The following is a 26,837-nucleotide window of genomic DNA, read 5'->3' as shown; positions in this document are numbered from 1 at the left end:
GGGGGGTTAACTGGCTGAGGGAAGACCAAAAGAAGATGAAAAAGATAGCAAAGGACTATCAGATAGCACAAACCCCAGTGCCTGATTCTGAACCCTCCCCTGCGGTGCGAGTGAATCCACATTTGTGAAGATCAGGGGTGGCTCTTTGCTGAGTGATGGGCTCCAGGGTGCAGAGGGAGGACAAAAGACCACTGATAACATGAATTTTCTTTTAAAGCATGTCAGGGCCAAGCAGCCAAATCCAGCGCTGGTGTCAAGGGGTTTACCTGTCTCAAATTCCCTCCTGCTCAGAGTGCCTGGGAGTTTGATGTGGGATAAGGTGAAAAAAATCAAAGCCCGCAGCTAGGCTGAGATGTGAGGAGCCAGCTGTTGTTCTTAGTGATATTAATGAGGGCTGGGTTGGCTGGTGAGACATGTCACTGTGCTGCTTAACATCCTCATGAGGTCACCTCTGCTCGCCCTCTGCAGCCACCTCATTGCAGCCCAGGTCTCCGTCCCTGTGCTTGCAGGACTCCCAGGGCCAGATTAGCAAAGGAATTTCTCTGAGCTCCGTTTCTCCTGCAGTTGTGTCCTCCTGCCAGCCCTGATGCCAGCAGCAGAGCCCACACAGACTGCCAGACTGACTGCGTTTCCAAAGTCAGCCCTTGAAACCAAGGTCAGGATGCTGGGAACTGACTCTGAGTATGCCCTTCTATGGCTATAGTGTCCACTGGCTCTTGCCTTTGGCGTGGTTTGAAGCTCCCACGGGCCACAATCTGTGGTCTCTTTTTTGTTTCACACTGACGCTTCAACATGAGCCTTTGGGGTATGTTCATGGCCAGCTTGTTGGGTGGGAGACGGGGAGTTCATAAGCTGGCTGGGGCTTGTCTGCCAGAGCTCCCGGCTGGTAACGCAGCGCTGCTCCACAAAGGGAAGGTCATGGTCCCTTTTCAACACCAGTGCTGCTGGAGAGTTACACAAGCCTGTCATGAGGCAGGGATGGGTTCCCAACATAGTTTTGTAACATGGATAGGCTGGGACAATAGAGCTCATCTGATGCTTTCCAAAAATAAAGCCATCCTCTCCCCAGCATGGCCTGAAGGATGCAAGACTTGAAAGGCTCCAGTGCCTCCTGTGCAGCTGCTGGCTCTGTTGAACAACGTGTCTCTGCTGCTGCAGAGGGACCAAAGGCACCGGGAAGGCCAGACACTCTCCATGTCACAGGCACAGCCCAAAGACAGCATTTCTTGGTGTGCCCAGGGAAGCCCGGTGCTCTGGGGCACCACGGGCCAGATTTCCTCAGGCAACTGGGACCTGGGACTGGCCACCCAGAGCTGCCTTCCTGGTACCTCGGCGACTTTTCTGCACGGGGGATTTCAGCCCGATGGCAGCCTGCAGCCCACTGCCCGGGGAGCCCCTCGGCCCCTCCAGGCCACTGTTCTCACAGGCTGGCTGAGTGTTAATCCATTAGGCGTGCTGAAGCGGCGTCGGAGCTGCCTGCAAACAAGAAAAATGCGTAATGCAGGCAGGGAAACAGGCAACACGAGCAGAAATCTGGTCAAGGGTGGTCACTTCCTCCGTTTGTATGAGGATTCAGGAAGTCCATTACAAAGTACTCCATCACTGTCACTTAATTCCAGCTAGATTACAAAAGATTAATAGCTGGGCTCCTTCTACCCCCTGCCAGCATGTGGCAGAGGGTGCTGTTATCAGCCCCTCGGTGTGTGCCAGGTGGAGTTTCCCAGGACTTTGAGGAGTTTTCTTTTACTCTTTAATACCTTAATAATCTGAGCCAAATCATCATGGGAGCCATTAATGTCCTTCTAGGTATGTTGATGGAGGAAACATACGGTGGAAACAGCAGACGACCAGCATCATGTCTTTGGGAGACAGGAATGAGGTTGCGATGCCTACAAGGGACGTGGCTGTGGTACCTGGAGCAGGGAGCATCTTTTTGTTAGGTTGTTCCTCAAGCTGTTGTCACTGTCACTGCACACCAGACACCATTAATAACTCTGGCATACATCACCAGGGTGATAAACAAGGCCATTACACGCTGCATTCCCGTCTTTGGCCCCAGCCTGCAGTCCGGAGTTCAACCTGATCTCCAGATGAATTACAGCCTCTTCTTTTGCTTTGTTTACTCTTTTCCCAGGTAACCTGACTTTGATGTGAATTAACTTTGAGTAGGGAAGCCATGTGAGCAACCACAAGCAAAAGTGGTTATTTGCCAGGGCCTTCACCCTTCCACTACCTATTTACACACCTTGGACCCAAGCATCAGGTAGCCTGGTGTCATTAGCTGGGCATCTTGTCATTTTTCATGTGGCCTCTGTAATTTCAGCAGCTCCTCCTCTTTCCCCCAGGACTGTGATGTTGCCCACCATGTGCAGTATATTGGAGGCTCATGGTGGGGTATTGGGTCACGGAAGGGAAGGGGAAGTAGGGCAGATCCAAGGGCTGATGCTCCCTGTCTGGGGCAGTTATAACTATAGAGGTTGGCAGGGAGAGTTTCTACCAGAAGTTCATCCCTCAAAATGGGGCTTTGGGAAGAGAAAGACTGTGAATGAATTCAGATCTGGTGAATACTTTCTGTGAGAAGAGGGAATGCTGCTCCTGGAAAACATCCCTATTTTCTATCGGTGTTTCTTAAATGCAAAGATTGGCCATGGAAATGCTGCAGTGTTTCATTTTGTGGTTTTCTGAACATTCACGTTTCAGATCTGCTTTTCATAGTGCTTCGGTTTCAAAAATTAACTTGAACCAAAGGAAAAGGTTATCCAAAAAGATTATATAGCCCCCAAATGAAGTAAAACATTTTATCTCACGTTTAGCCAAAAGTTTCAGATCAATCCATTAATGAAAGTCTCTGGTGGTGTTTCTTCCATTTCAGTGCTAAAACAAGTAAGATACGATCACTGGGCGAGACACGAACTAGTATTTCCTCCCGGACGATCAGTGGACTGTAAGAACTAACGGAGAAGAAATAAGCTGAGAAGATGTATTATTAGTATAATTATGAATGCTGCTGCCATAGTGACTACTGGTCCTTGAGTATATGGGCAAATCTTGGTGGTAAAGGTGGTGGGGCCTGGGCTCCAGTGGCATGGAATGATTTCTGTCTTTTTACTTCAGAGCTGGTCTGATGGGGATGCCAAAATACCGAGTGGCCCCTTCTGGGGCTCCCGCACAAGGTGGCGAGCAGACAGATAATGAAAAAAAGGGTAAGAGAGCTGAGAGAGCAACGTGTCAGACCAGACATCTTGGACAGAAATGTGCAGGTAGTTCTGATCAACCCCTCTGAGAAACTGTCTGCTGAAAGACTTGGGAGCTTCTGTACCTTATAGCTCACACGTAATGCTTTATGTACGTTGTCCAGCATTTTTCACTGTCATAATCGTATAAAGGGTCTTAGTTCACCAGTGAATCTGGATTTTGTGGTCGTAGCAAATGCAAGGATAAGCCCCACAATTTAGCAGAATAAAAGCATGGTCCTAGAGCCATTTTCCCCATATGCTTCTACAGGGCTGGCCCTTTGTTCACCGCTGGCCAAAAAAACCCCACAAAGACTTTTTTCTTTCTTCTTCCAGAGTTTCTTATTCCACTAAGGATGTATTATTATTTTAAACTTAATGGGAATTTAATCAGAAAGGAGTGACGCAGCGACTAGTCACCAGCTGAGCTCTGCAGAGCTCTGACGGATGGGGGCCAAGCCCCGTCCAGCCTGCCAGAGCTCTTTTTTTGGTTTGGAAATCATTACTGCTGCCTCCCGCGGATGGCTCCGTGGTCGGGGCAGCTGATTACAGTAACGGGGGAATTAAAACCCTTCACCTGCTGTGGCTCTCGCTCAGCTTCCCTCCCCGCCAAGTGCTATCTTTGCTGGTAACAGCCTGCAAAAGCCCAAAGCATCTTAAAACCGTGGCAGATGTTTTGCTTTAATAGGGGGAGGAGGAGAGGGGGAAGAAAGGGAATCGGTGACAGGCCCTGAAGAAGAAAGGTGGGAGGAAAAACAGCAAAGTGGAACCATCCCATCTGCTTTTATCCTACCATTAGCTGACACAGTAAATAAGGGTGGTGCAGACTAGTTTATCTGGGAGGGATGCAATGCTGCCGAGTGGAGAACAAGCTGAAGGTGTCCACTGAGGAGTTCTAAGTAAGTTAGAGCACTTAAAAAAAAATCCAGAAAACTCCCTAGATTTGACCCTAAACTAAACTCAGACCCGTTTAGTGCCTCATTAATATCAACCTAATTTTCTATCCTGTTCTCAGGCCTCTGAGCTCAGCCTGAGGTTTTGTTTTAAATCTCAGAAATCTGCAGTTGTTCAGGTCAAGGGTTTTGCTTTGGCACTCGCTTAACTATTCCTGGCTGTTCACGTGCCATGGGAGGTCCAAGAGTATTTCCAGGTTTATCAGCACCATTTCTCTGAAAGCTGCTCCTCTAACCCTGCATTTTTGTGTGCGTCACTGATAACCCATGTCTGAAATAATGGTGTGACTGTGTGCTTGGCTGCGATCCACCTGGATGTTAAAAAAAAAGTACTTGCCAGAGTGGTCCAGTTTTGCCAGCTACATTCCTACTGAGGCGGCTTCTGAGCTAATGAAGACATTCAGCAGCAACAAAGCAAATCCTTAGTGAAATACCAGGGAGCTTCAGACCCCGAGTCCTGCAGCAGAGACTATTTTGTTGAACATTTCCCCCCTCCTCTTGCATTCTATATTTCTCAGGTGTCTTTTAAGCAAACAACAACCTCCTTCTATCCCCATCCCCATCTCTGAAGATGTCCTCTGTTTTCTTCTTCAGCTTTGACACTCCCAAGGCAGCAGCAACATCAAAGAAATCTCCAGAAATTCCCAAGTCAACAGCAATGGGAAGGAAAGATGGGGTGCCGAGGTCACTGTGGTACGGTTGGAAAGTAGGAAAGTTTTGTCAATCCAGTTAGAAGAAACTATAGACACATACAGCAAAGACAACGCACCAAAGAACACTTCCAACAGATCTCCAGCTCCCAGGACTCTTTTAGGAGACACACTGTTTCTTTGTAAACAGAAAACAGGGATGTAGCCTATTTGTTCTTGTGCAGAAGCAGCAACTTGATGCGGAGAACACCCACCTGCTTTCCATTTTTAGGGCATTTTTCCGTTCTTGGGAAAGACTGTGGACAATTGTGTAACTATATAAAAGCTGTTTTATTTCCCCTCAGTCAGAAAAAAAAAATGATATGCAGAATTTGCAACTGTTCTGAGGACAAAATGTGTGACAAGAATGAATGACTCTTTTTCATTAATATGTATGTCTTTTAGCTAAGCTTTTAGTGGAAAAACTGCTCTCAAGAAGCCTATATGTGACTTGAAGTCTGATGCTCTGCTAACTTGGCAAATACCTGAGGATGAAGTATGGAGAAGAACTAACCTATAAAGTATCCTGTATTTTAACAGCCTGTTTCTCCATTAAGCATTTTTAGACATCAATAGAACAAATTGTCCTGTATTGTATGTTACATGTCTGTGTGCTGTAAAAACATTAAGGCTTTTGTCAGCTTGCTACTTTAACCCTTAAAGACGTTATGGATGGCTGGTGCTCCAGCAAAGTCATTGTCCTCTGGCTTTTGTTGGAAAGCAGCTGTTGATTTTACGGCTGTGCAGCCACACACACCATCATTTGTTTTCACCCTCAAGAAGATCCAGATGCTGGTGGTGATTCTATTACAGTTGCCATCGTTCTTTCCTTGTGAGCTCCTCCAAGGAGCGGGATGCTCTCAGATAAAGGAATATATAAATGCCAAGCAAAAGGTCACCAAAGGTTTTCAACATTTCAGCCTGAGCAGGGCAGGTTCTACAAGGCAGGAAAACTCCTGCAAAACGTTGGCAAAAAAACACCCATTGACCATTAGTTATATGCTGTCCTTGGGCTCCTTCATATGAAAATGTAATGTTAATTCAAACCTTGGCACCTGAAGGTATGGGAGGGGTGTAGGGGTAGGTGGGGTGAACTGTGTGTGGTGGGAAGAGGAAGCAGTGGGGTTCTAAGCTTCATGCAAGGGCGAGTTCCAGATGGACATTGCTGCAGCCCAGCTCTCCCTCTGCTGACAAGGGTTGGTTGCTCTGGCCAGACTTTGAACCTTCTCACCAGGATTTTTGGCGCCATCTTCACCTCTTCCTGCTTCGTTCTGGGGCCGGGTGACTCCCTGCGTGTCCTGCCTGACCTGGGAAGCACCGATAGCCCCGCCAGCAGCTCCCACTCACACAATATTCATGTCGTCCCTGTTGCTTCCTGCACGTGTGACCTTGAGATAACCACCGTCCACTCCATGGGTACAGCCTCTCAAGCAGGTTCCCACCAGGCAGGAAGGGCACTAAAATTGTCCATGTTCTCACCTTAATCCACAATAAAAGCAAGTTTACTCGCTCCAGCTTCACCAAGTCATGACGGGCCCCAGGTCCCATACCCATTACCCCGGGACCATCACCAGGGCAGGGCTGCCACACTGGAGACCCCCCCAAGCTCAATCCTGCAACTATGTTAGCCTTACAACATGCCTCTGAAATACTTGGTTTTGAGCATGGTGGCTCTGCTTGCAAAAAGAAACCAAGAAACTCCCTCCTGCCTTTCCCCAGTGCCTAGGCCTTGCCTGTTCTTCACACCTGCGTGTTGGGCCATGGAGAAATAATCCTCACAGAAATAAATTCTCTCTTTCTCCCCTTAAAAATATTGTTTATAGCCCAGATCATCTCAAAGACCTGGCTCACACCTTGGCTGTATAATTTGGGTGAGGGGGATGGTGGAGGCAACACCATTGTGAAGATGTAGAAGGCGTTTAAGCTGATCTCGTATTACAACAAATAATTCACTTTAATGATTCAATCATTCACGACAACCTGCTGGGGTGAGTGCAGAAGGCAAGAGTCCGTGGCTGGTCGCACTAACCACCAACCCAGCGGTCCTCAGGCTTCAGCTGTGGACCACCAGGGCTGTAAGACACAGAGAGGAGAGCTGTGAAATGATTGCCAACTTTCCTTCCCATGCTGGACAACCAAACATAAAATGCTCTCCACGCATATGTTCTCAAGAGCACAAGCAAAAACAAAAAAAAGATAGCCTTTTACAAAAAATGGTGCAACAAATGGATAAGTATCTTAGCTGCATTTTTTACCAGTCATAAAAAAAAAGGGAAACATGATGACACATGCATAAGGTAGACTCTGGGTCCTCCTCAGAAAGGCTCTGTGAATCTTTAGTTGAAAAAAATGTTAAGGCAAACTGAATTAGTCCAATATTTATACCAAGCTTTTAATAAGCAAGGGGTAGCAGCTGCAAGACTAACCAGGAAATAACCGAGTAGCCGGTGCTTGACCAGCTTGTGGAAGGTGTTTGTGAGGAGCTGGTGACTGAGCCCCATGACGTAGGTGGTCCCTTCCAGCCCTACGTGCCTGGGAATGGCTGTGGCTCTCTCCCAAGCGCCGTCGGCACTGATGTATTTACATTCCTCACCATGGTATGCGAAGCAGCTTCGCTGGAGCCAACAGGTTTTATACCTTGAAGTCCCAGAAGTGACTCCCACACAAGTCTGAAGAATTCACCTAAGCACGGTGATGGTGGTAGCCGCAGCAGGGTCTGAAAGCACTGCCACCCTGTTGCTCAGTGGGGAGAAGCCCAGCACCCCAACGGCTTCCATCCCTCTCTCCCCTACGCTTTTTTGTTAGTGTTTTACTCCTGAATGCATGGAAACCTCTCTGTCTGCTGGGGAGCATTTATAGCAGGAGAGTAAACAGGTCCTCCTTTCTCTCTCTTTGTGTTCAGACATGGGAGTTCACATCCTCTGCCTCTTCCTCTCCGCCATGGCCCCCTGGCAGAGCAGAAGCACACCCCCGGGACGGCACAACAAATAGCACCAAGGGGGCGGTGGGGCGAGAACAAAGAGCCCTTCAGCCCTGTGAAAAGCTTCTCCTGGAAAAGGGAGTCAATCCCAAGGCAGTACCGGTACGGGGATTAAAAAAGCACCAGGAAAGCAGAACAAAAGCGAAGATAACGCGGCTTCAGTGGTCTTCTGATGCATGTCTTAGCTTCATGTATACGTGGGTTTCCATATATATATTTCCAGAAGGGAAATATGAGCCTTGTTTATAAAAATTACAGGCTTGCTTCTGAGTTTAACCTCTACCCTATAAACAGCAGCCTAAGCCTAGGAACTGCTTCTTCTGGCCCAATTTGGGTTTGAAAGGAGTAAGCAATTCAAGTTTTTCTCACTTATCTGCTATCTGCTTTTGTCTCCCAGGATCCCGGTGAAAGGCAAGAGCTTTGCAAAGAGGTTCAAGATGTGCTGCGACTGCGTCATTCCCATCCTGGCACCCACACACCCGCTCCTCCTGTGCCCTTCACACTCCCAGTGCCAAGAGTCTTGCACCTACCTCTGGTACTTACCCTTGTAGCTACCACCTGTAGTTATTTCACATAATTACATTGGGTTGCCCTTGTACCTGCAGCTTTTGCCAGCTGTAGACACAGCTCCCAGGCATTATGTGATGCCTGTGATAAATACATATATGTCTAAATGCCATGCAGTATAAATCAGTGGAAGGGTTAGGTATTTATCTAAGTATTAGATACATATGTGTATGTATATGGATTTTAGTGGTGTTGTCTCTACCTAAGCCTGGGATAAGATTTTATATATATATATACACACATATATATATTAGATAAACACCTAACCCTTCCACTCATTTATACTACATGGTTTAGGCACGTAGACACACATGGTGGTGGACAGGAATTCAACCCCAAAAGGACTACCTTTGCAATACTGTTGAATTTCACAGAAAATGCATACGTTGGAAGAGAGAGGCAGGGGAGCTAACGTAAGATGCTGCCCATAGGGATGTCCTTGTGATGTTGTGGGCAAACACAACTGTTCCAGTCAGAAGAGAAGGTGAAGGACTATAATTAGGTGTAGGCTGTTGGCCTCTTGTCCTGAGAAAAAGCAATGCCAAGTTGGGTTATTTTTTAATAGCTGAGCTGGTAAGCACATCAAGGTATGAGGATTCCAATTTCTCATTTGCATTTAATCTTTGGTTATCGCCAAGAAATGTAAATTAACACCATATTATGCCTGGAACAGGAGCCCTCACCCAGCAGATCTGTTTTGGTACCCACCCATGACAGTCCACCCCAGGCTTAAGGAGGGACACCACCATCAAAATCCATTAAAAGTCTTGGCTGAAAGAAATCGGGTGTTGTAATATTGAACATTGCCCTGCTCTCAGGCCAAACTCCTGCTGGGAGCACCCAACATTTTACACAATCTTTACTGTTGCATCAGAGCATCTGGTAACAGAGGAATCAAACCAGGCAGTTGCATAAATGTGAATTTTCTTGCCCTGAATCTGTTGTTTCAGTTTGCATGATTCATTGGACAATTCCATTGGAGCCTGTAAATAACTTCCCCACCTGCCCCCCCCCCCCCCCCTTATTACCGTAATAATTCTCCTGAGACTGAAAATGTGTTTATTTTGACTCAGAGATTGTAAAACCACAGGAATAAAACAAGTTTAGGCTGCCAGTGCTCTATTTAATTTCTTGTTCTTTTGCTGAAGCTCTGAGAATAACTTCTGTTTCCTGCCGAAGAAGGAAACAGTGTTTTCCTTGCCTTATGTAAATATGACTTCCCCGCTCATACATTTTCCCACTGCTGGAAATAGGCAGGAATTTTCCCAGTGCTTGACGTTTGCAGCCCATGCATAAGATTTTGCCCTCCACCCAGTTCACTTTGGGCTGGCTTGGAGGGGTTGGAATTTTCCTGGATGGATGTGAAATCCTTATGGGAGTGCAGAGGCTTGGCAGAGTGAGAGGAGTTGCCCACCGGCTCTCGGCAAGGACCTGCCTCCCAACCAGAGGGCTCTGACTGCATCTTGACCTCCAGGCAATGCTCCTCTGCATTCATTTTTTTTTTTTTCCCTGTGATTTAAGTCATTTGGCCATAACATATAATCAAGACTTCCCTTACCGAGAGGAGCTTCAGCAAGAACAGAGGGAGTAAAATATAGGCTAGCCATGTAATGGGAGCGTGTGAATGTGGGATGGGAAAGGCAAAGGGAAGGACAGGGAGGAAGAGATGTAGTATAAAAGCAATGCTGACATCGGGAGCTATGTCTCTGGCACGTATATAATCATATGATAATATTCAGTTGGAAGAACGTGGTAGAGAGTTTCAAGCAAAGGAAATGGATGGTGCCTGGAGCTCCCCTGCATATTTATTACATCAACATAATGATATAGAGAAATAAAAGAGAGGCAGAGGCTGGTGTTACAAGCGGGCGAGCGCTGCTGCCGCTGTGCGTAGCGCAGCAGGGATCATACCAGACTTAGGCTTGGTGCGGAGGCCAGACTTTGGAGAGGATGTCAGTGAATTATTGAGGGTTTAGGAAAGCACACCTGAAAAACAGTGTTTGAAAACCTGGCTGGGGTGATGTCTTGGTTTTGGCTGGGATAGAGTTAATTTTCTTCCTACTAGCTGGAGCAGTGCTGCCTTTTGGATTTAGTATATTAAAGTTGATAACACATTCAGTTGTTGCTAAGTGGTGTTTATACTAAGTCAAGGACTCTTCAGCTTCTCCTGCCCTGCCAGCGAGAGGGCTGGAGGGGCACAAGAAGCTGGGAGGGGACACAGCCAGGACAGCTGACCCCCGCTGGCCCAAGGGGTATGACATACCACGCGATGTCAAGCCCAGTATATAAACTGGGGGAGCTGGCCAGGAGGGGCCGATCACTGCTCGGGGACCGGCTGGGCAGGGGTCAGCGGGTGGTCAGCAGTTGCATTGTGCATCACTTACTGGTTTTTCCAAGGGTTTTCTTTTTTTCTTTTTGTTATCTCCCTTTTCATTACAATTATTAGTAGGAGCACTGCTGTATTTTACTTATTTTCAATTATCAAGCTGTTCTTAACCCACAGGTTTCACCTTTTTTCTGATTCCCCTCCCCATCCCACCAGGGGTTGGGGGAGGAGTGAGCCAGCAGCCGCCATGGTACTTAGCTGCCAGCTGGGGTTAAACCACAACAGGCAGCATCTCGGAAATTTGACCCATTGAGCTCCCCAAGGAGGCGGGCAGGAGGCAGCTCCATCACAGCTGGATGGTCCCCACAGCAGGGAAAGGGTTGCTGATGGCAAATCAGTCTTTCACTGAGCCAGCAGAAATGGTGCCAGGGCTGGAAGCTCAGTCCAGATAAGATCAGACCAAATAGGAGGTGGAAATGTTAAACCATTTCTAGTCATGACCCTTTCTAATAGGCAACTGCAAAGACTGCTCAGGGAGGCAAGGCGCTTCTCTGGGCATTTAGGTTGGGGCTTTTCCTCAAAGACATACTCTAATGCAATCAGGGAATTACAGGCTTGATGCAAAGATTATAAAATGTAATTATCTAGCCTGTTATGCAAGAGGCCAGGAAAGATAACATTCCTGCCAAGTCTTTAATCAATGCTGTGCCTGCTTTTAAGAGCACTGGGTGATTTGGGGCTCCCTCAGTTTTCAGGGGTCCTGCTGCAAGAAACCTGACTTTCCCAGGAGAGGTACCAGCATCTACCAAGGTTTCTCCATCTATCTACCCAGAAATTAGGCCACTGAAAATTGCCATTCACTTCTGAAAATGATGTTCCCATCATTGCGCCAACAAATGAACTCCAGATCTAGAAAACTTAAACCCCTAGAAACCCCTAAACCCCACCTTTCCCATAAAGACAACTACTTTCCTACAGCTTGGCTCTTTCATACAAAGATTTCCCAGACTGCTGTTTCCATGAATGAATCTTTTTACCTGGGGAAGATATCTGTCTGCTTCCCTACCAGGGCCATTTCTCTTCTCACTGTACTCCCAGCTCTCTTGCAGTTATTTATCTATTTATCTTTTTTTTTTTTTTTTTTTTTTATTACTGCTGAGGTGATGGCAATTCCCTGTAACAATATAATCCTATGTAACTTATCATGATAAGTCTGTTCCGCTAATGCAGTGGAGTCCCTGTTCGCTGAAAAAAAAAAAATTACAGGCAGAAAAAAAAAAAAATCAGTGTAAGCCACATAGATCTTGTACACTACCGCAGCTAAGGAGCTGACGGGGAAAAGCTCGCCTGCTGCTGATAATCAGTGCAATGTATCACTGCTGTGGTCTACTTGTAACCCTTGCAATGAGGTTTTAATTCCTGAAGTCTTGCACAAACAAAAGAGTTGCAGAGAGAGACACTGGGGTGGGGGGAGAGGAGCAGTGACCTTTGCAAGTGAACTCGTGAGGAAACAACTATGTTCCTCAGCCTTAGCCTGATTTTTTGAATTATTCCCCCCCCCCCCCCAGAATGAAGTTGGCTGTTGGAAATCCAGAAGCACTGGCTGTCAGACACCAGCCAGATCCTGTGTGCTTCATCATTCCAGCGTTTAATCCCAGGTGAGGCCACGTCACACTCAGATTTTAGATGTGACAATTGGTTATGGATCATCATTGCTCAGGACTGTATTTCTGGCTGGTCAGCAGATTCAGAAGCTCTGACCCCCTGGTACCCCAGAAAATGGAAGGAGGTGGCCCAGGTGATTAGCAGGTTTTATCACTGGAGTAAACCTCACCCGTACTCTGACCCTGGCATCCTTGTGCAGTGCACAGGTTTCTTTAAAAGATTTCCTTTGTCCAGAAGGCTACAAATTAAAACACCCAGAAGGAATAACAATGAGGAATAAGGCCTGTTATCCCATATATGTTATGTGTATAATATATCATATCATGCATGCAATATTATGTTGACCACTTTTTGATTGTGATGATCCATGAAAAATCATTTAAAACCCCCACCGATTCCCCAACTTCTCTGCTTCTTCAGCTTCTTTCTCCTTTTTAATCTTGCTCAGGAAAATGTGAAAAACTGTGGTGGGCTGAGGCTCCAGTCTGGGGGTTGTTTTCCCATCATTTTGCTTTTGCCATCTTCTAAAAAGCCATTTATTTCCCCCTTGCTCCCTTTGGTCTAGGCTGCTTGTCACGAACTCTATTGCCCAACATCCCCCCACCTCCGCGGCAGAAACCGCCGTTTGCTGCTATCGTTATTGTGTGAGATCCTGCACTTGAGAGCCAACACAAAACACCCCAGTTGCCATCTCTGGCTCCGAGCTCTTCCCTGTCAGCTCCCTGGCTCCGCAGAGAGCACTCCCATTTCAGCCCTCGCCGGAGCTCCTCGGGGTAAGATTGCAAGCGCCAGGGAAAGACACATGTTTCCCATTACACGTCTAAGTCTTCACAGAGCCCTGGTGACAAGAGATCTTACAAAATCACACTCGGTGGAAAGGGGCCACAGGTGGGGGAGGGACTCCCTTGTTAGAAGGGCAGATCCACAGGAGGGAACCCCATTATTAATAAAATAGGGGGGGGATAAAGGATAATAGAAAGACTTGCAGTGCTTAATTTTAGCAGAAGCAAACAGAAGTAATTAACTTTATGCAACACTGTAAGCTGGCCACATCTGGGGATATGTTATTTGCAGCATTTATTCAAATGCATGCTATATCATATGAAGCCACTGCAAGAAAAACAAAACAAAACAAAAAAACCCCACCCAGCTAACACCTCTGTTTACATAAATTACTTGATTTAACCCAAGAGCCATTCTCAGCACCGCTCTCACATGCGGCTGTCCTGTTCCCTCACCCCACTTGGAAGCACTCCCTTGTTTCCAGGGTTCTGTTACAATCCCATTTGTTTCTCACTATAAAACCAGCTCATTACGTGGCTCTTCCCATCCCTGCTGTTACAATACAGTATGCAATTTTGCATTCGCTTATGACACACCACGATCCGAGCAATATAAATATCATGGCTGATCTGGTGTTAATCATCTCAGTCCCGTCTGATGGGAGGGCAATTGAAACTACACTACAGCTCTTCAACTTATTCATAGCATCAGCTCACTAATTTTTACTGGAATACATTCGCATTTGAATGACATGTTTATTGGAACTTCTTTTGCAGTCAGAGAGAGTTATTGTGGGCATGGGCTAGATGCATTCAGCCATTATATTCTGCAAGCCACAGCTAAATGCCAGACCAGGGTTGAGCCGGGTTTTGAACAGCCCATCTATAAAATCTTGTTCATGTGTCACCAAAACAGGCTGGCTAAAGAGTCTACAGGCTACCAGCTTAATATACCAGCCTAATACATTAGCTCTTAGCCTAATATTAAAATAACAATAATTGTCAGAGCTATAGATGTTGTGGCCAAGCAGAGAGCACTTGGAAAATGCAGCCCTCGAAGGGAGCAGTTCAGCCGAAAGAAAGAAGTTACCTTCGGCTCCCAGCTAATTTGAAGAATCAGTCAGCAATATACAGGTGAGCAGAGGTTATCTTTATTTGGCAGTGCTGGGTGCATGGGGGATGGCTCCACCAAAGTCATGCACACCGAGGGGACTTTTCAGTCCCCCCCCTTTATACAAGCTACTCATACCTATTCGCTAGTTTTCCAAGAAATTGTTTACATATTCATTACAATTCTGAGAATTCATGTACATATCTCATGCCTGCGCAATGTCCTTGAGGAGTTGTCTCTGCGCAGACTCTATTCCTTAGCGGCCATGTTTAAAGTCTTCATCTTCACCACGTTGCATGTACAACAGGAATCTAAGTCCAAATGTCCCTTCTAAAGATAACCAACCCAAGGACTTAGCAGTCTGTGCATCCGTCATGTGGCAATAAGGGTCCTTGGACATTTCCCGACTTTTAACTAAACATAGGTGCGTCATCCTTTACATAAGTGGTACAGCATTCACTATTGGTGGAATAAAGATAACCTCCACTCACCTGTATATTGCTGATTGATTCTTCAAATCAATTTGGTGGCCCAGGTGGGACCTCCTCTGCTCGGCTGCAGGACCCATTGAGAGCGAGGACTCCCTAGGGTACCCCCAGGGATTTTCCCCGAGGGTAAATCCATCTAGATCACCACAGGAGCGGACAAGGACTCCATCTTACAGAACAAAGGTACTATCTTTATTCAAATATTATATTAATTGTAAATATATTATTATGTTGTAAACAGTACTGTTTTGGATTCTGTTCTGGGACCGGTCCATCTGTAAAAGCTGTCCATAAGGCATAAGATCATTGTATGCTTATGCAGGATGGTGTATACCGGGTAGGTGGCACCCCAGGTATACATCTGATTCCGTTTTAGTACCTGTTCTTATATTAAGGGAATATCGGAACTCTGATTCCATTTTGGTCAGGAGACAAAAAAAACCCACAAAAAACGTTTGATAATTTGAAGTCAATCTGTATATACAGGATTAATAATCATAAAGTTATTAATAATAATTGTTATATTCATTTATACTGGAAATGTGAGAACATTTCTGTATTAATTATATTATAAATGTTGGTATGTGGTTATTGTCTTGAACATTTGAGGGGTGAATGTGAACCTCTATGTTTTAAAGTGTATATGGTGTAAAGAATTATTATATGTATGGTGGTGACAAGAAATTGAATGCCCTAACTGTAAGGTTTGTACGCCTTGGGATAAGAGAGAGAGAGCTGTAAGTGAAATTAGAGTGGTCTGTGGCTGGGATAGCAATTGAGATAATATGGGGGGAAAACAAAGTGTTGGAATAGTAAGAAAGAGTCCGTTGGGATGTGTTCTAAGTCACTGGAAGGAAATAGGAGGGCAACCTGGAGGAAGTGTGAATAAGACTACTTTGGTTAGAGTACTGCAATCAGTGGTGGCCCCGTATAAGTTGGGGGATGGAGAGAAATGGCCCTTAAATGGGACACTGAATTATAATGTTTTATTACAGTTATATTCTTGAGGCGAGAGGAAAAATGGGATGAAGTAATGTGTGCCAATATGTTTGTGTGACAGAAGGAGTGTGGGATTAACATCACCTGATCTTTGATTATGGCTCTAGGAAAGGATAGGAAAAAACTGAGACCTAAACTAGAAAGATGTTCCTGTTGAAATTTTTGTGTAAAAAAAAAAGCGCGCTCAGGTTGTGCTTCCTTCTGTGGAGCAACCAGAATGAAACACGTTGTAAGATAAAAAACTTGTACTAACGTCTGTAAAATCTGAAGCTGTGGGGTGGTGGTGGAGAGAATAGGGAGAGTGGACCCTATGAAAGTGTTAAAGTATTGGGGTGAGTTTGTACAAACCCCCGTACCCCCTCGAAGGGTGCGGCTGAGTCCTGCGGGACGCATGGCGGGGTGTTTGCTTTTTGCCTGCAAAGGCATGATATGTAAGAACACAGACTTAAAGCGACAAGTAGCAGATTTGCATTCAGGGTAAGAAAGAGTTAAAACAGAAGTGCTGTTGCAGAGGCAGGCTTGTGTAACCTGCAGAGCAGGGAGAGCATCTCCTGCCCCGAACCCTTCTGATGGCGAGGAGGGGGTTGCTGTTGCTGACAATTGAGCAGAAGGACCAGACAATGTCACCCCAAGTGCTGCAGCATTTGCAGCACAATAGGACCGGTAATGGCCCCTCTAGGGCAGGCGGTGGGTCTGAGGAGAGTAAAGGTGAATCCTTGATGCGGAAATTTAGATGTTTGAAAGTTGGTTGTAAAAGACTTATCAGGATGATCTAATAGGACTAGATAAAGGTTCGAGTTGATTGTTACTAGATAATCGTGATGTAGAAAAGTCGATAGAAGGAACAGGGAACGTGTACAGAAGGTAAGAGAAGAGCTGGGTCGTGCTGAACTGGTAGAGGAGACTAGGCAGAGACAGAGGAGGAACGTCAGGCAGAAGTGAAAGAGTGAACCCCTCTTCTATGGGATCGGATCACTGTACATATTGTAGGGAAAGTGGACACTGGAAGCGAGACTGCCCTAAGCTAAAGAACCATCAAGAAGTTCAGGTGAACTAGGGACTAGGAAAAATGAGGTGGAATTTTTAGTGAACACAAAAACAACTTATTTGGTGTTAAACTTCAGTTAAAAGAATTAGTTACAGTTGTGGGAGCTGCTGGCCACCAGGAAAACATCATGAAACCTTTAAAGCACAAACTAAGAAAACAAGAAAGCCAAATTCACCAAAATCTTTGTTGGGATGAGATTTATTAGAACATCTAGACATTTAAAGAAGGAAAAATGAACCCAAAAGTTAAAAATAATCAATTACTTGAAATCTTGAGCTTATCTTTAATTCAACAGAAGAGTGGAAAAAGAGGACCTCCTTGAAGTAAAAGAAATCTTTAACCAGGTACATCTGTAAATAAATTCCAGGTAAGGTGAAAAATGCTTTACCTGCTACAGTAAAAATGATAAGCGGGAGGACTGCCTAGTTCAGGTAAAACAATATCCCTTGGTCAGCAGGGCTGTAGGGGATATTGGCATGAAAAATGAGATCAAATACACTCTGTAGTAGTTCTACTAATGTAAATCTGTGGGGTTTGCCATGACTGTGACTTGTTATGAGATGCGCAGATGAAACTCTGCATTGACAATGAAGTACAAGGAATAAGGTTGGTCAGGTGCCTCCTACCATAGTCAAGGGCAAGACTGGGTTGGCCTCCATGTTTGCTACCGAGAAGAATCTTGAGCTCCACTGTTGGCTGCAAGCCAGTAGGCATTGAGCAGTGGGAACATATGCCATGCCAGACCTTGATGTGAGGAATGGCCCCCTCTGTTATAAGAGGGTCATCCAGGAAGGAAGAACATAAGATGGCCCATTGAGCCACTGATTTGGAAATTGGAAACTGCCTGGCCGACCATGAGGCCAGACGAGTAGCAGAGGAGGTGGGAAAGGAGGAATTATCCTTAATACCAGATGGTAAAATACAAACTGTAAGTACAGATCAGGAGCCAAACTATTCTAAAGACCACCTAAAGCTAATTCAGGACATGAAAGGTAAAATAAAATTAAATAAGTGAGCTTATTTGACAGATGGCCACATAGTGGTACCATCCAATTTAATATGGACCACAGCCCTAACAGAACATAATAAGACTCATTGGGGAGCTGGTACATTATATAAAAATCCAAATCAGAAATTGATAGGGCAAACTTATATACTGTAATAAAACAAGCGACTCAGCAATGCTAAGTGTGTTTACGTAATAATCCCAATGTAGCAAATAGAACAAAACTAGGGAACATTAATAGAGGAAATTATCCAGGACAACAGTGGCAAGTTGATTTTTCTGAGCTCCTAAGAAAAGGGGGATACCGATATTTATTAGTTATGACTGATACATTTTCAGGTTGGCCAGAAGCTTTTCCTTGTCAAACAAATAAAGCAAGAGAGGTAACGAAGGGATTGTTGAATGAGATTATTCCCCATTTTGGGCTAATGGCAACAATCTTTTCTGTTAGGAGCTCACACTTTTGTGCCAAAATAATACAAGTGAGTACAGTATTAGGAATAGATTGGCAATTACATAGTCCTTACAGACCTCAAGCAAGTGGAAAAAATGAACCATTTAATTAAACAACAAATAGCAAAAATAGGGCAAGAAACAAATCTAACTTGGCCACAATCTCTCCCTTTTGCATTATTAAGAATCCGAACTAAGCCAAGAACAAAGGAAAATTTAAACCCTTTTGAAATATTATACAGGAGACTGTACCAGTTACAATTTGCTGGAGAAGATCTAAGACAGTCGGGAGAGGGATATTTGTGTGAATATGTGAAGGCCCTCCAGGGACAATTAAAGGTTATAAGTAAACAAATATTGGGAACAAGGGCCAGGGGGTTAGAACAACCAATCCACTCCTTTAAACCTGGTGACTATGTGTATATAAAGACTTTTTCAGGGAAACCTTTAGAAGGGTCCTTCCCACTTTTCTATCAGGTGCTGCTGACGACCTTCATCGCTGTCAAGATAAGAGAACAACCAGCCTGGATTCACTATTCTCGGATAAAGAAAGCTCCTGAGAAATCATGGAGCGTCACCTCAGCAGGACTCATGAAACTACAATTTATTAGATCATAATTGTAAGAGTAATAATTTCTGTAATAGTAATAATCTTTAATTGTAGTAACTTCCAGAAACACAATGGATTGTCAAAAGGATCAGGGATATTTGTGTAGAGTTATTCTGATCTTAATTGTAACTGTTGTAGAGATATTAGAAACTGAAACATGGGTAAACAATGCCCATCTTCAAACATTACAAATAATTGTTAATGCTACGAAAGCTAAGGAATGCTGGATATGTACCTCTCTTCCTAAAGGAGGCTTGATAACACCCCTGTATGGGGTGGCCTCTCAAAACTGGAATTATCTCGATGACAAATGGCCTACCTGGCCAGACTTTTGGAAAAAGCTAAACTATGGTGGAGGATATTGCCTATTTCATAATGTAACATATAAGTTGGGTCCCAGATTTGATTTACAAATATTAAACCTAACCACCACAGTAGTTATGAAAAGTGATACTAACAGTCATCGGAAAGCTCAAACAAGACAGGAGGAGCTTGTCCTGGAAACCCAGGGCAAAATACTGGTTCCCAATCTGATGGATGGAATGATTAAACAGACATCCATAAGATACGGAACAAGGTGCAGATCCTGCATGAAATTACTAATGACGATTTGTCATGGAGTTTTGAAGCTATATGGAACAAACTGACTTCGTTGTTACCTAATTTAGAACGGTTAAAGCATGCTTTTGTTATAATAATTATTGTAGTAGTTTTAGGAATATTAATATGTATATTACTTCAATGTTTTGTTTGGTGCTGCTGAAGAATGATCATAAGATATGATGATTTTCTATAGTTGTAAAAATTTACAATACCTGTTAGAAAAGGGGGGAATGGATAGTGAATGCTGTACCACTTATGTAAAGGATGATGCACCTATGTTTAGTTAGAAGTCGGGAAATGTCCAAGGACCCTTATTGCCACATGACGGATGCACAGACTGCTAAGTCCTTGGGTTGGTTATCTTTAGAAGGGACATTTGGACTTAGATTCCTGTTGTACATGCAACGTGGTGAAGATGAAGACTTTAAACATGGCCGCTAAGGAATAGAGTCTGCACAGAGACAACTCCTCAAGGACATTGCGCAGGCATGAGATATGTACATGAATTCTCAGAATTGTAATGAATATGTAAACAATTTCTTGGAAAACTAGCGAATAGGTATGAGTAGCTTGTATAAAGGGGGGGGACTGAAAAGTCCCCTCGGTGTGCATGACTTTGGTGGAGCCATCCCCCATGCACCCAGCGCTGCCAAATAAAGATGACCTCTGCTCACCTGTATATTGCTGACTGATTCTTCAAATCACATCACACCAGCTGTATCTAAATTAGCTCAGATGTACGAGGTCCACAAACTGGTTTTATCTCCTTGGAAGCAGAGGAGGGTTTGTGGTGCTGCTCGGCAGCAGGCGGCTATTGAGGGCTTCACTTTGCAGCATCCTCTGGGGATGGCCGTCACCTGTCTGGTCAGAAAGCCTTCACCTCCCCGATCTGCTGGCCCTATCTCCCAAAGAAATCCGTCTCCTCTTCCATTTTCTGCCTGCATATCAGATTCTAAGGTACCTGGTGGTTGCTTTGCATGACAGCGTGCTCACACACTGGCTCCCTGGGCAGCTGCTGATGCTCCCACCCCAGCTCCTGAGCCACCCCCAGGTCAGCCATGGAGGATATTAATTTTGGAAGTGAGGTCAGTGCAAAGATCCTCCTCTTTACTAGTTTTTATTGCCTAAACATGTGCTGTCATGGAGGACTGGTATTTAGATGGGCTCCATCAATAAAGAGACTCCCAACACTTTCCCACCGTGATGGTTTTATTAGGCACATTAGCACCTCCATGCCAGATCCTCCCTCGCTGAGGGTGAGCAGCCCTGCTTGGGGTGAGATTTAATTCCTCTCTCTGTCCTTGGAGGCAGTGTAAAACAGAAAACAACATACATTTCAGGTTCACTGGGGACAAGAAACTTGGCAAGCCTTGCACAAAACTCAGTGGAGACACAAATGTGTCCTGGGAGTGGCAAGCAAGCATAGCCCTGGCCCCCCCAGTAATCGCTGCTACACCTCGCAATAAAATGCTCTGTTGCTTCTGCAAGACACAAGGGGTTTTAGCCTCCAGTTGGATTTTGTTTTGAGTTTGCAAGTCTGCAACAGTTTGCCTTGCAGTAGGCCAGCTGTTTTGCAGGGAAAAAAAAAAAAAAAAAAGAAAATCAAACCAGTGCAAAGCACAGAGCTCAACCGAGCTGATAATTTGGCTTTTGTTGTGAACCTGCCTCTCCTCAAATGCAAAATTGAATTAATAGAAACCAACCTAAAACAATTAAAGTTCCAAAGTGCACTTTCATATTTAAAAGAACCTGGAATGGCAGTCTTTCTTTTATCCCTAATTTGCAAACTCCTCATGTTTTAGGGAATACGCTTGCCCTGGTGAAGGAGGCCAGGACAATAGTAGCAATAAAAGCTTCTATCATTGATTCAGACAATTATTAAACAAAGTCTTGCAAAGCTATGAGAAATAACATCTTTCCATCTCCGAGATCTCAGTTCCTTGCTGACACCAAAATGTGCATCAAAAATTGAAATAAATCTCACTGGGTTATTTTTGCTGGAACTTTGCACAGCTACAGGCAAAAGCCCAAATCTCTGCTGAATGCAAAACACAGATGACTTTATGCATTATAAAGCACTCCAGCTCAAGTATCAAGAAAAGGGTTTTTTGTTTGGGTTTGTTTTTTTCCCCCCCCAAGAAAGCAACATTTCCTATTAAAAAAAATCCTATTTTTCCCAGACCTCAACTTTGGAATGAAACTGGAGTCTGATTAAAAGTGATGTGAAATGAAGATGGACAATTGGATAATGCAATATTAATGTGTTTCTTAAGAGTATAACACAGAGGCCGTTTTTACAGGCTCATCTTTTTTTGTTTTCCTCTCTTTTTGCACCTCTCTTGTTAGAGGGAGCAACAGCAGAAAGATGCTATGCAAGGCTTAAATATGGGCAGGAAATTTCCCACATGAGGACGGACAAAAAAATTTGCTGAAGCATCAGAACTTAGCCCTGCTCGCCAGGAAGTGGATGTGAGACCAACACCTTTCAAAGCTTTCAGATAGGAAGACAGCTCATGACTTGTCCCACAACTGGTTGCAATCCAGACATTGAGGGATATAAGCATTTTAAATAATTTTTTGGAGAAACTGCTAAAGCAGGAGTCTGCTTGCATGCAAGATGGCTAGCTGCTACATATTTTGGCTGGATAAACCATGCCTTTGTGAGCAGCCCAGGCCAGCTGCACCATCCTGGTGAGACCACGACCAGCTCATCGGGGATGGGGCGATTCAGCCATGAAGCCTGATACAGACCTAGGGTTCTCACATCTCCATCAAGGGCCTTTGTGGCCAAGCACACACGTTTTCAGACAACAAAGTACCTTATGATGTCAAGAAACCTTTCTTCAGCAGAGCTTTGTCAGAAAGAGCTGGTTCCTATGACATGTTTCTTTTTGGAGAAAATAAAGAAAAAGAACAAAACAGAAGCAGTTCATCCCAAACTTCCCAGCAATCTCCTTACCTCCAAAGCAATCTCCTCACCTTCAGGCAACTTCATGCCCATTCATTTGGAAAAACAGGTCAGTGGTTATGACTTCTCCTTTAAATAAGGTACCACCGGGGCTCCTAATTCCTGCCACCTGCCACCCCCCACACCTGGGACAAACAAGGTGTTTACCTCCCCTGCACCTCATTTTCTCTGCTGGTAATAATGGGAAGTTATGAGTGCTGCCTGTTTTGATGAAGTCTCCTGTGATCTACAAATGAAAAATGCAGTGTAAATGCAAGGAATGTAATTATTATTATCGCCAAAGAAGCTGCCTGGTGACCTCGGAGCTGGTTTATAGATTCATAATCTGTCCAGATCAAAATGGCGATGAGGCAACATGTTTAAACATGCCATTGCATTCTCAGGATACCCAATCCAGTCTCGGGGGACAGTAAATATTGCAAGCATGGTTAACCCGTGTTTCGGGGCACTGTGATATCTTCACCTTCAATAATCTTCTGAGCTCCAGCTGCTCCGGTGGTGCTGGGATTTGGAAATTCCCAGTCGATGCTCATTCTGTCATACAAGTCAGGTTAGTTTTCAGCCTGTGTTTTGCTACAACGAACTGTGTGCAGACCTCAGGAATGAGAACCAAACACTATTTGACATTTACAGAGAGTACTTAATTTCAGAAAGAGCCTTTGTATAGCAGAATCACATAGCAACGAAGAGCCCCTTCCAGCCTGAAAAGCAGCTGCTATTTAATATTATCTAATCACTTTATGCTGCCCTCGAAAATAGAGGGTGAGGATTCAAACACTCCATCCTGTTAAAATTACAAGAGAAGCCACTATGGACTAAAAGCCATTTTCCAAATGGAAGTTTAGCTGTAATTATGGGCCAAACAACTCCTCTTAACTAAAAAGTCCCTTTATTTAATGATGTGGCACAGCACCGCTGTAGGGGCTTTGCTTTTCAGCAGTTTTTCCCTCCCTCTCATTTATTAAACTAATCTGGCCAGAAGGAGAAAACAACACAACCATGAAGAGGGCTATAAATCTTCCTGCTTTTGAGCAGAACTCAAGTCCTAAGTAAAGAAAGGTTGGGAAGCCACTTCCTCCGTCAACAGGTTATTCCATAATTATCCTCTCCCGGGCTCTCTCCACCTTCCCCTGCAGCCTGTAGCCAGAGTCAGAGCCAAGGTCCTGGCAGAGTGGACATGCCACCAGCCCCCCTCTTTCCCCATGTTGTGCAATGCAGTCCCTGTTATCAGTGTCCTCAGGATCTTCCCACGGCTGAGACAAAAGGTCTGGGGTTATTTGTAGTTGTCTATAATTTCCAGGGTCCTCCCTTGGTTTGATTTGCTCTTAAATATAGGACTGGGAACTCCTGTGCAGAGTCGTCCCTCTTATTGCTGGATGTTTCCTGTGTACCAAGCGTGCGGTCAAAACAACTATTCCCCTACCCTTGTTTACCACGTTCTAGTCTGTGGCATCTCATACATCACAGCCGGTTTCCTCCCAGCTCCTTACAGTCCTGATTGCCTGAATAAGAGCTATTAAAGGCTTTTAGTAGCCCTTTTCCTCCCAAGAAAATGAACCAGGTCTCTAGGATGCGACATTCAGCTTCTTTCTGTGAAAATGGTGCTTGGAAATCCACTTCACCGCTGTGTAGTATCGGGATCATCTGTCATTAGCTTCCAGCCCATCCCCCTGTAGTCAAACTGGCTCCTGGCTGGTTTCCTCCGCAGATATTTAAAGACTATCGTAGTATTTATCTCTCCTTCCTTTGCTATTTGTGTGCTGGATCCTCAGGCTTGTGTTTCATCACTGTTTTCGTCGCTTTTCCCATGTTTCAGCGATGGGCAGTGCTTGCTCCCGGGGGTGTGGGCAGAGGAGGACCACAGGCCATGCATGGCAGGGCTGGGACTGCCGCATCCCGCAACTGCTTCCAACGTCCCACCTAAGAGGGGGCTGGGGTGTCCCACGGGTTCAGCCCCCAGGCCTGGCCCGTGTGCCGGCCTTTTCACACCGGAGCACAACCTCTGTGATGGAAACTACTGAGCTTGGGCTGAGTTTTTTTCTCCTTTAGGACCACAGGCTATTCTGGACTTGTGAGCTGCAAGGGGACAAACCTGATGATTTATCCGCTAAGCCACATAGGCCCCTCAAACAGCTGCTTAATGTGAAACATGTGCTGCCGAGCCCTGGCAGTTAGTTCTCACTTCGGCTTAGCCCCTGTTTGCTCAAAGCCGAGCGTGTTCGGACAACAGAGATTCTTTTCGGTAAGGGAAGCAGCATTCCTGGAAATCCCGTTGCTGTAAGAACATGATCTCTCTGCTGGCACTTATTTTGACTCTGGCCTGAGTTATTTACAGAAAGCAAAGGATGTTTCACTTGACTTTTATGCAATTACGATGGGTTTACGCAGGTTAAGCATTATCTGACAACGCTGTTTATAGCAGGCGTGATGTGTCGGTAGCAGAGCATGGGTGCAGCATGCAGGGGTGCTGCTCAGGACTTGGGGCCCCTATATAAAAGGTTATTTGGAACCCTTGCTCCCAGTTAGCGCCAGCTCCTGTTAAAATCTGCAGGAGCAGAGCATCTAAATAATCTCACAGAGAGCAACACTGAGATTCACAGAGACATTTGGGTGCTTGGCAGGTGCCACACAGAAAACCGCACAGGAAACCAGAGCTGGGCAACTTGTATCACAGGAGTAATTTTAATCCCCATCACTTCATTATTGTTGGCATAATAACTCCCACTTTACCTCCCTGCGTTGCTCTAGGGAGAGGAAATGGGTCGTTACGACAAATATCACCTTCCCCTGAAGGTTTAGCACGGGGATGCCTGCATCATTTCCAGCATCCTCTAAGCCCTTAGGAGCGATTAGGCCAGGGAGCCTGCACAGCTCGAGGGAGAAGGGGATGGGTAACCTCTGAAAGGAACCCAGCAGCTGTGCCAGGAGGAGTGAAGTTTTACTGAGCTCAGGAGCAAGGCTCCAGGCAGTATCTCACAGGCTGGTAAGCAAATGCACTTAGATGCTGACTTGGTGAACACAGCTCATCACACTGCTCCTGCTACCCCAGCCGGTGGGCTGGCCAAGAGCAAGCCTTGCCACCACACTTACTTAAAAATAATGAAATTGCTGCTTGTACCATGCCTTGAAGTACTAAAGAAAAGAAAAATGTATTCCTTGAATGCTATGAGTTTGTAAGTGATGTTGAATCAAGGACACTTCTTTTGTGCTTAGTTCCTGCAACTCTGTGGGGCTACACTGTAGATGGGCAAATAGATTTGCACAAAAGTGTTTAACATTTCCTAATAGAGGTTGTTTGGAATTTCCCATTCCATGAAAAACAAGTTAATATTTTGATTTTCTGTCTCAATTCAGAAGGAAAATACACAGTAAAATATTGGAATTTCTCAAGGGAAACCCCAAACTCAAAGCTGCCTTAATAAAACGAGGAACGGCTGGAAGAAACCCCAAATGTTTTTGGTAACTAGAAATACCAGCAGATTGGCTTCCTGTGCATAAGGTTACCTACCTTGGCTGATAGCGTAGATAAGGGGAAATACCATACCAGTGTCCTTTGAGGGTACGCTTCCCTTCTGACCCCTGACACCTGCCCTGGTTTCCCGGAGTACCTAAACCCAACCATGGAAGGCTTTCCATCGGCAGAGAAGAGTGATTGCTCTTAGAGCCAAACCCATCCCCGTGCCCCAGCCTCACCCCACTCCTGTCCACCCTGGCACCATGCAAATAGTTTTGCCTCTCTGTGTTCTTAAGCTCATGTCATGTTTAATAAACCCCTGGATTGCCTGGCTTATATCTGCAAAAATGTCTATGTTTTCCCCCATAACAAAAAATAGAGTACAGCAGCTGTTGCATCGATGTGAACCACCCCAAAATGTCTCCCCTTCCCCATTACAGCGGTGAGTGCAGAGGCAAGTGAAGCTCAGTCCATGCAATTTTTTCCCCCTTTCTGTACTCAGGCAAAAATAGCCGCCTATAAATACAGCCAAATTGGGAGAAAACGTCCTGAGGCAAACTGGAAGCTCATTGTAAGTCCTGTGCTGGCAATGTTTGTGTTAGGTTTCCATTAAAGCACAATGTGTATTTTGGGAGGTTGGCTACAGGCAGCCTGTTCTCTACCGAACCCTCTGGCTCCTTGCAGAGGTGCCAGCCTGTCAAAGGCTGTACCGCTATGTGCTAATATCTTCTCCCAGAGAGGTCTGACGGGTGGTTCATTAGCTTAAGCACTAAGCCCTGCTGCCTCCTACTTATTTGTATGAGGACCTGCTCTGCAAGAAAGCTGCTTTCCATGCCCTTTCCTCTGAACAGTTAATCCACCTGCTGGGTGCCTAGTCTGGCCCACTTCCACGGGGAACTGCT

At 45.2% G+C, this 26,837-nt stretch overlaps 2 protein-coding genes across 3 annotated transcripts in view; one reads left to right on the top strand and one right to left on the bottom strand.

Moving 5' to 3' along the window:
- LOC308071261 (uncharacterized protein) overlaps positions 1–15,237 on the top strand; it is a 398,822-nt gene extending 383,585 nt beyond the window's left edge. The window contains exon 3 of one of the 2 annotated variants that reach the window (XR_013931028.1): positions 3,115–15,237. Coding sequence is in view for 1 of the 2 variants with exons in the window: in XM_080406430.1 (XP_080262556.1) it covers positions 4,781–4,919 (139 nt within the window). In the remaining variant the exon portion in view is untranslated. The remainder of the gene's footprint in view (positions 1–3,114) is intronic. The other variant, XM_080406430.1, reaches the window with a different exon arrangement.
- Positions 1–26,837, bottom strand: part of FYB2 (FYN binding protein 2) — a 525,108-nt gene that overhangs the window by 360,032 nt on the left and 138,239 nt on the right. The window lies entirely within an intron of this gene.

This window comes from Falco punctatus (genome assembly GCF_963210335.1).
Source record: "Falco punctatus genome assembly, chromosome: 11".
NCBI classification, from domain to species: Eukaryota; Metazoa; Chordata; class Aves; order Falconiformes; family Falconidae; genus Falco; species Falco punctatus.
The sequence above is the reverse complement of the archived record's forward strand: the minus strand, read 5'-3'. Positions and strand labels throughout refer to the sequence as shown.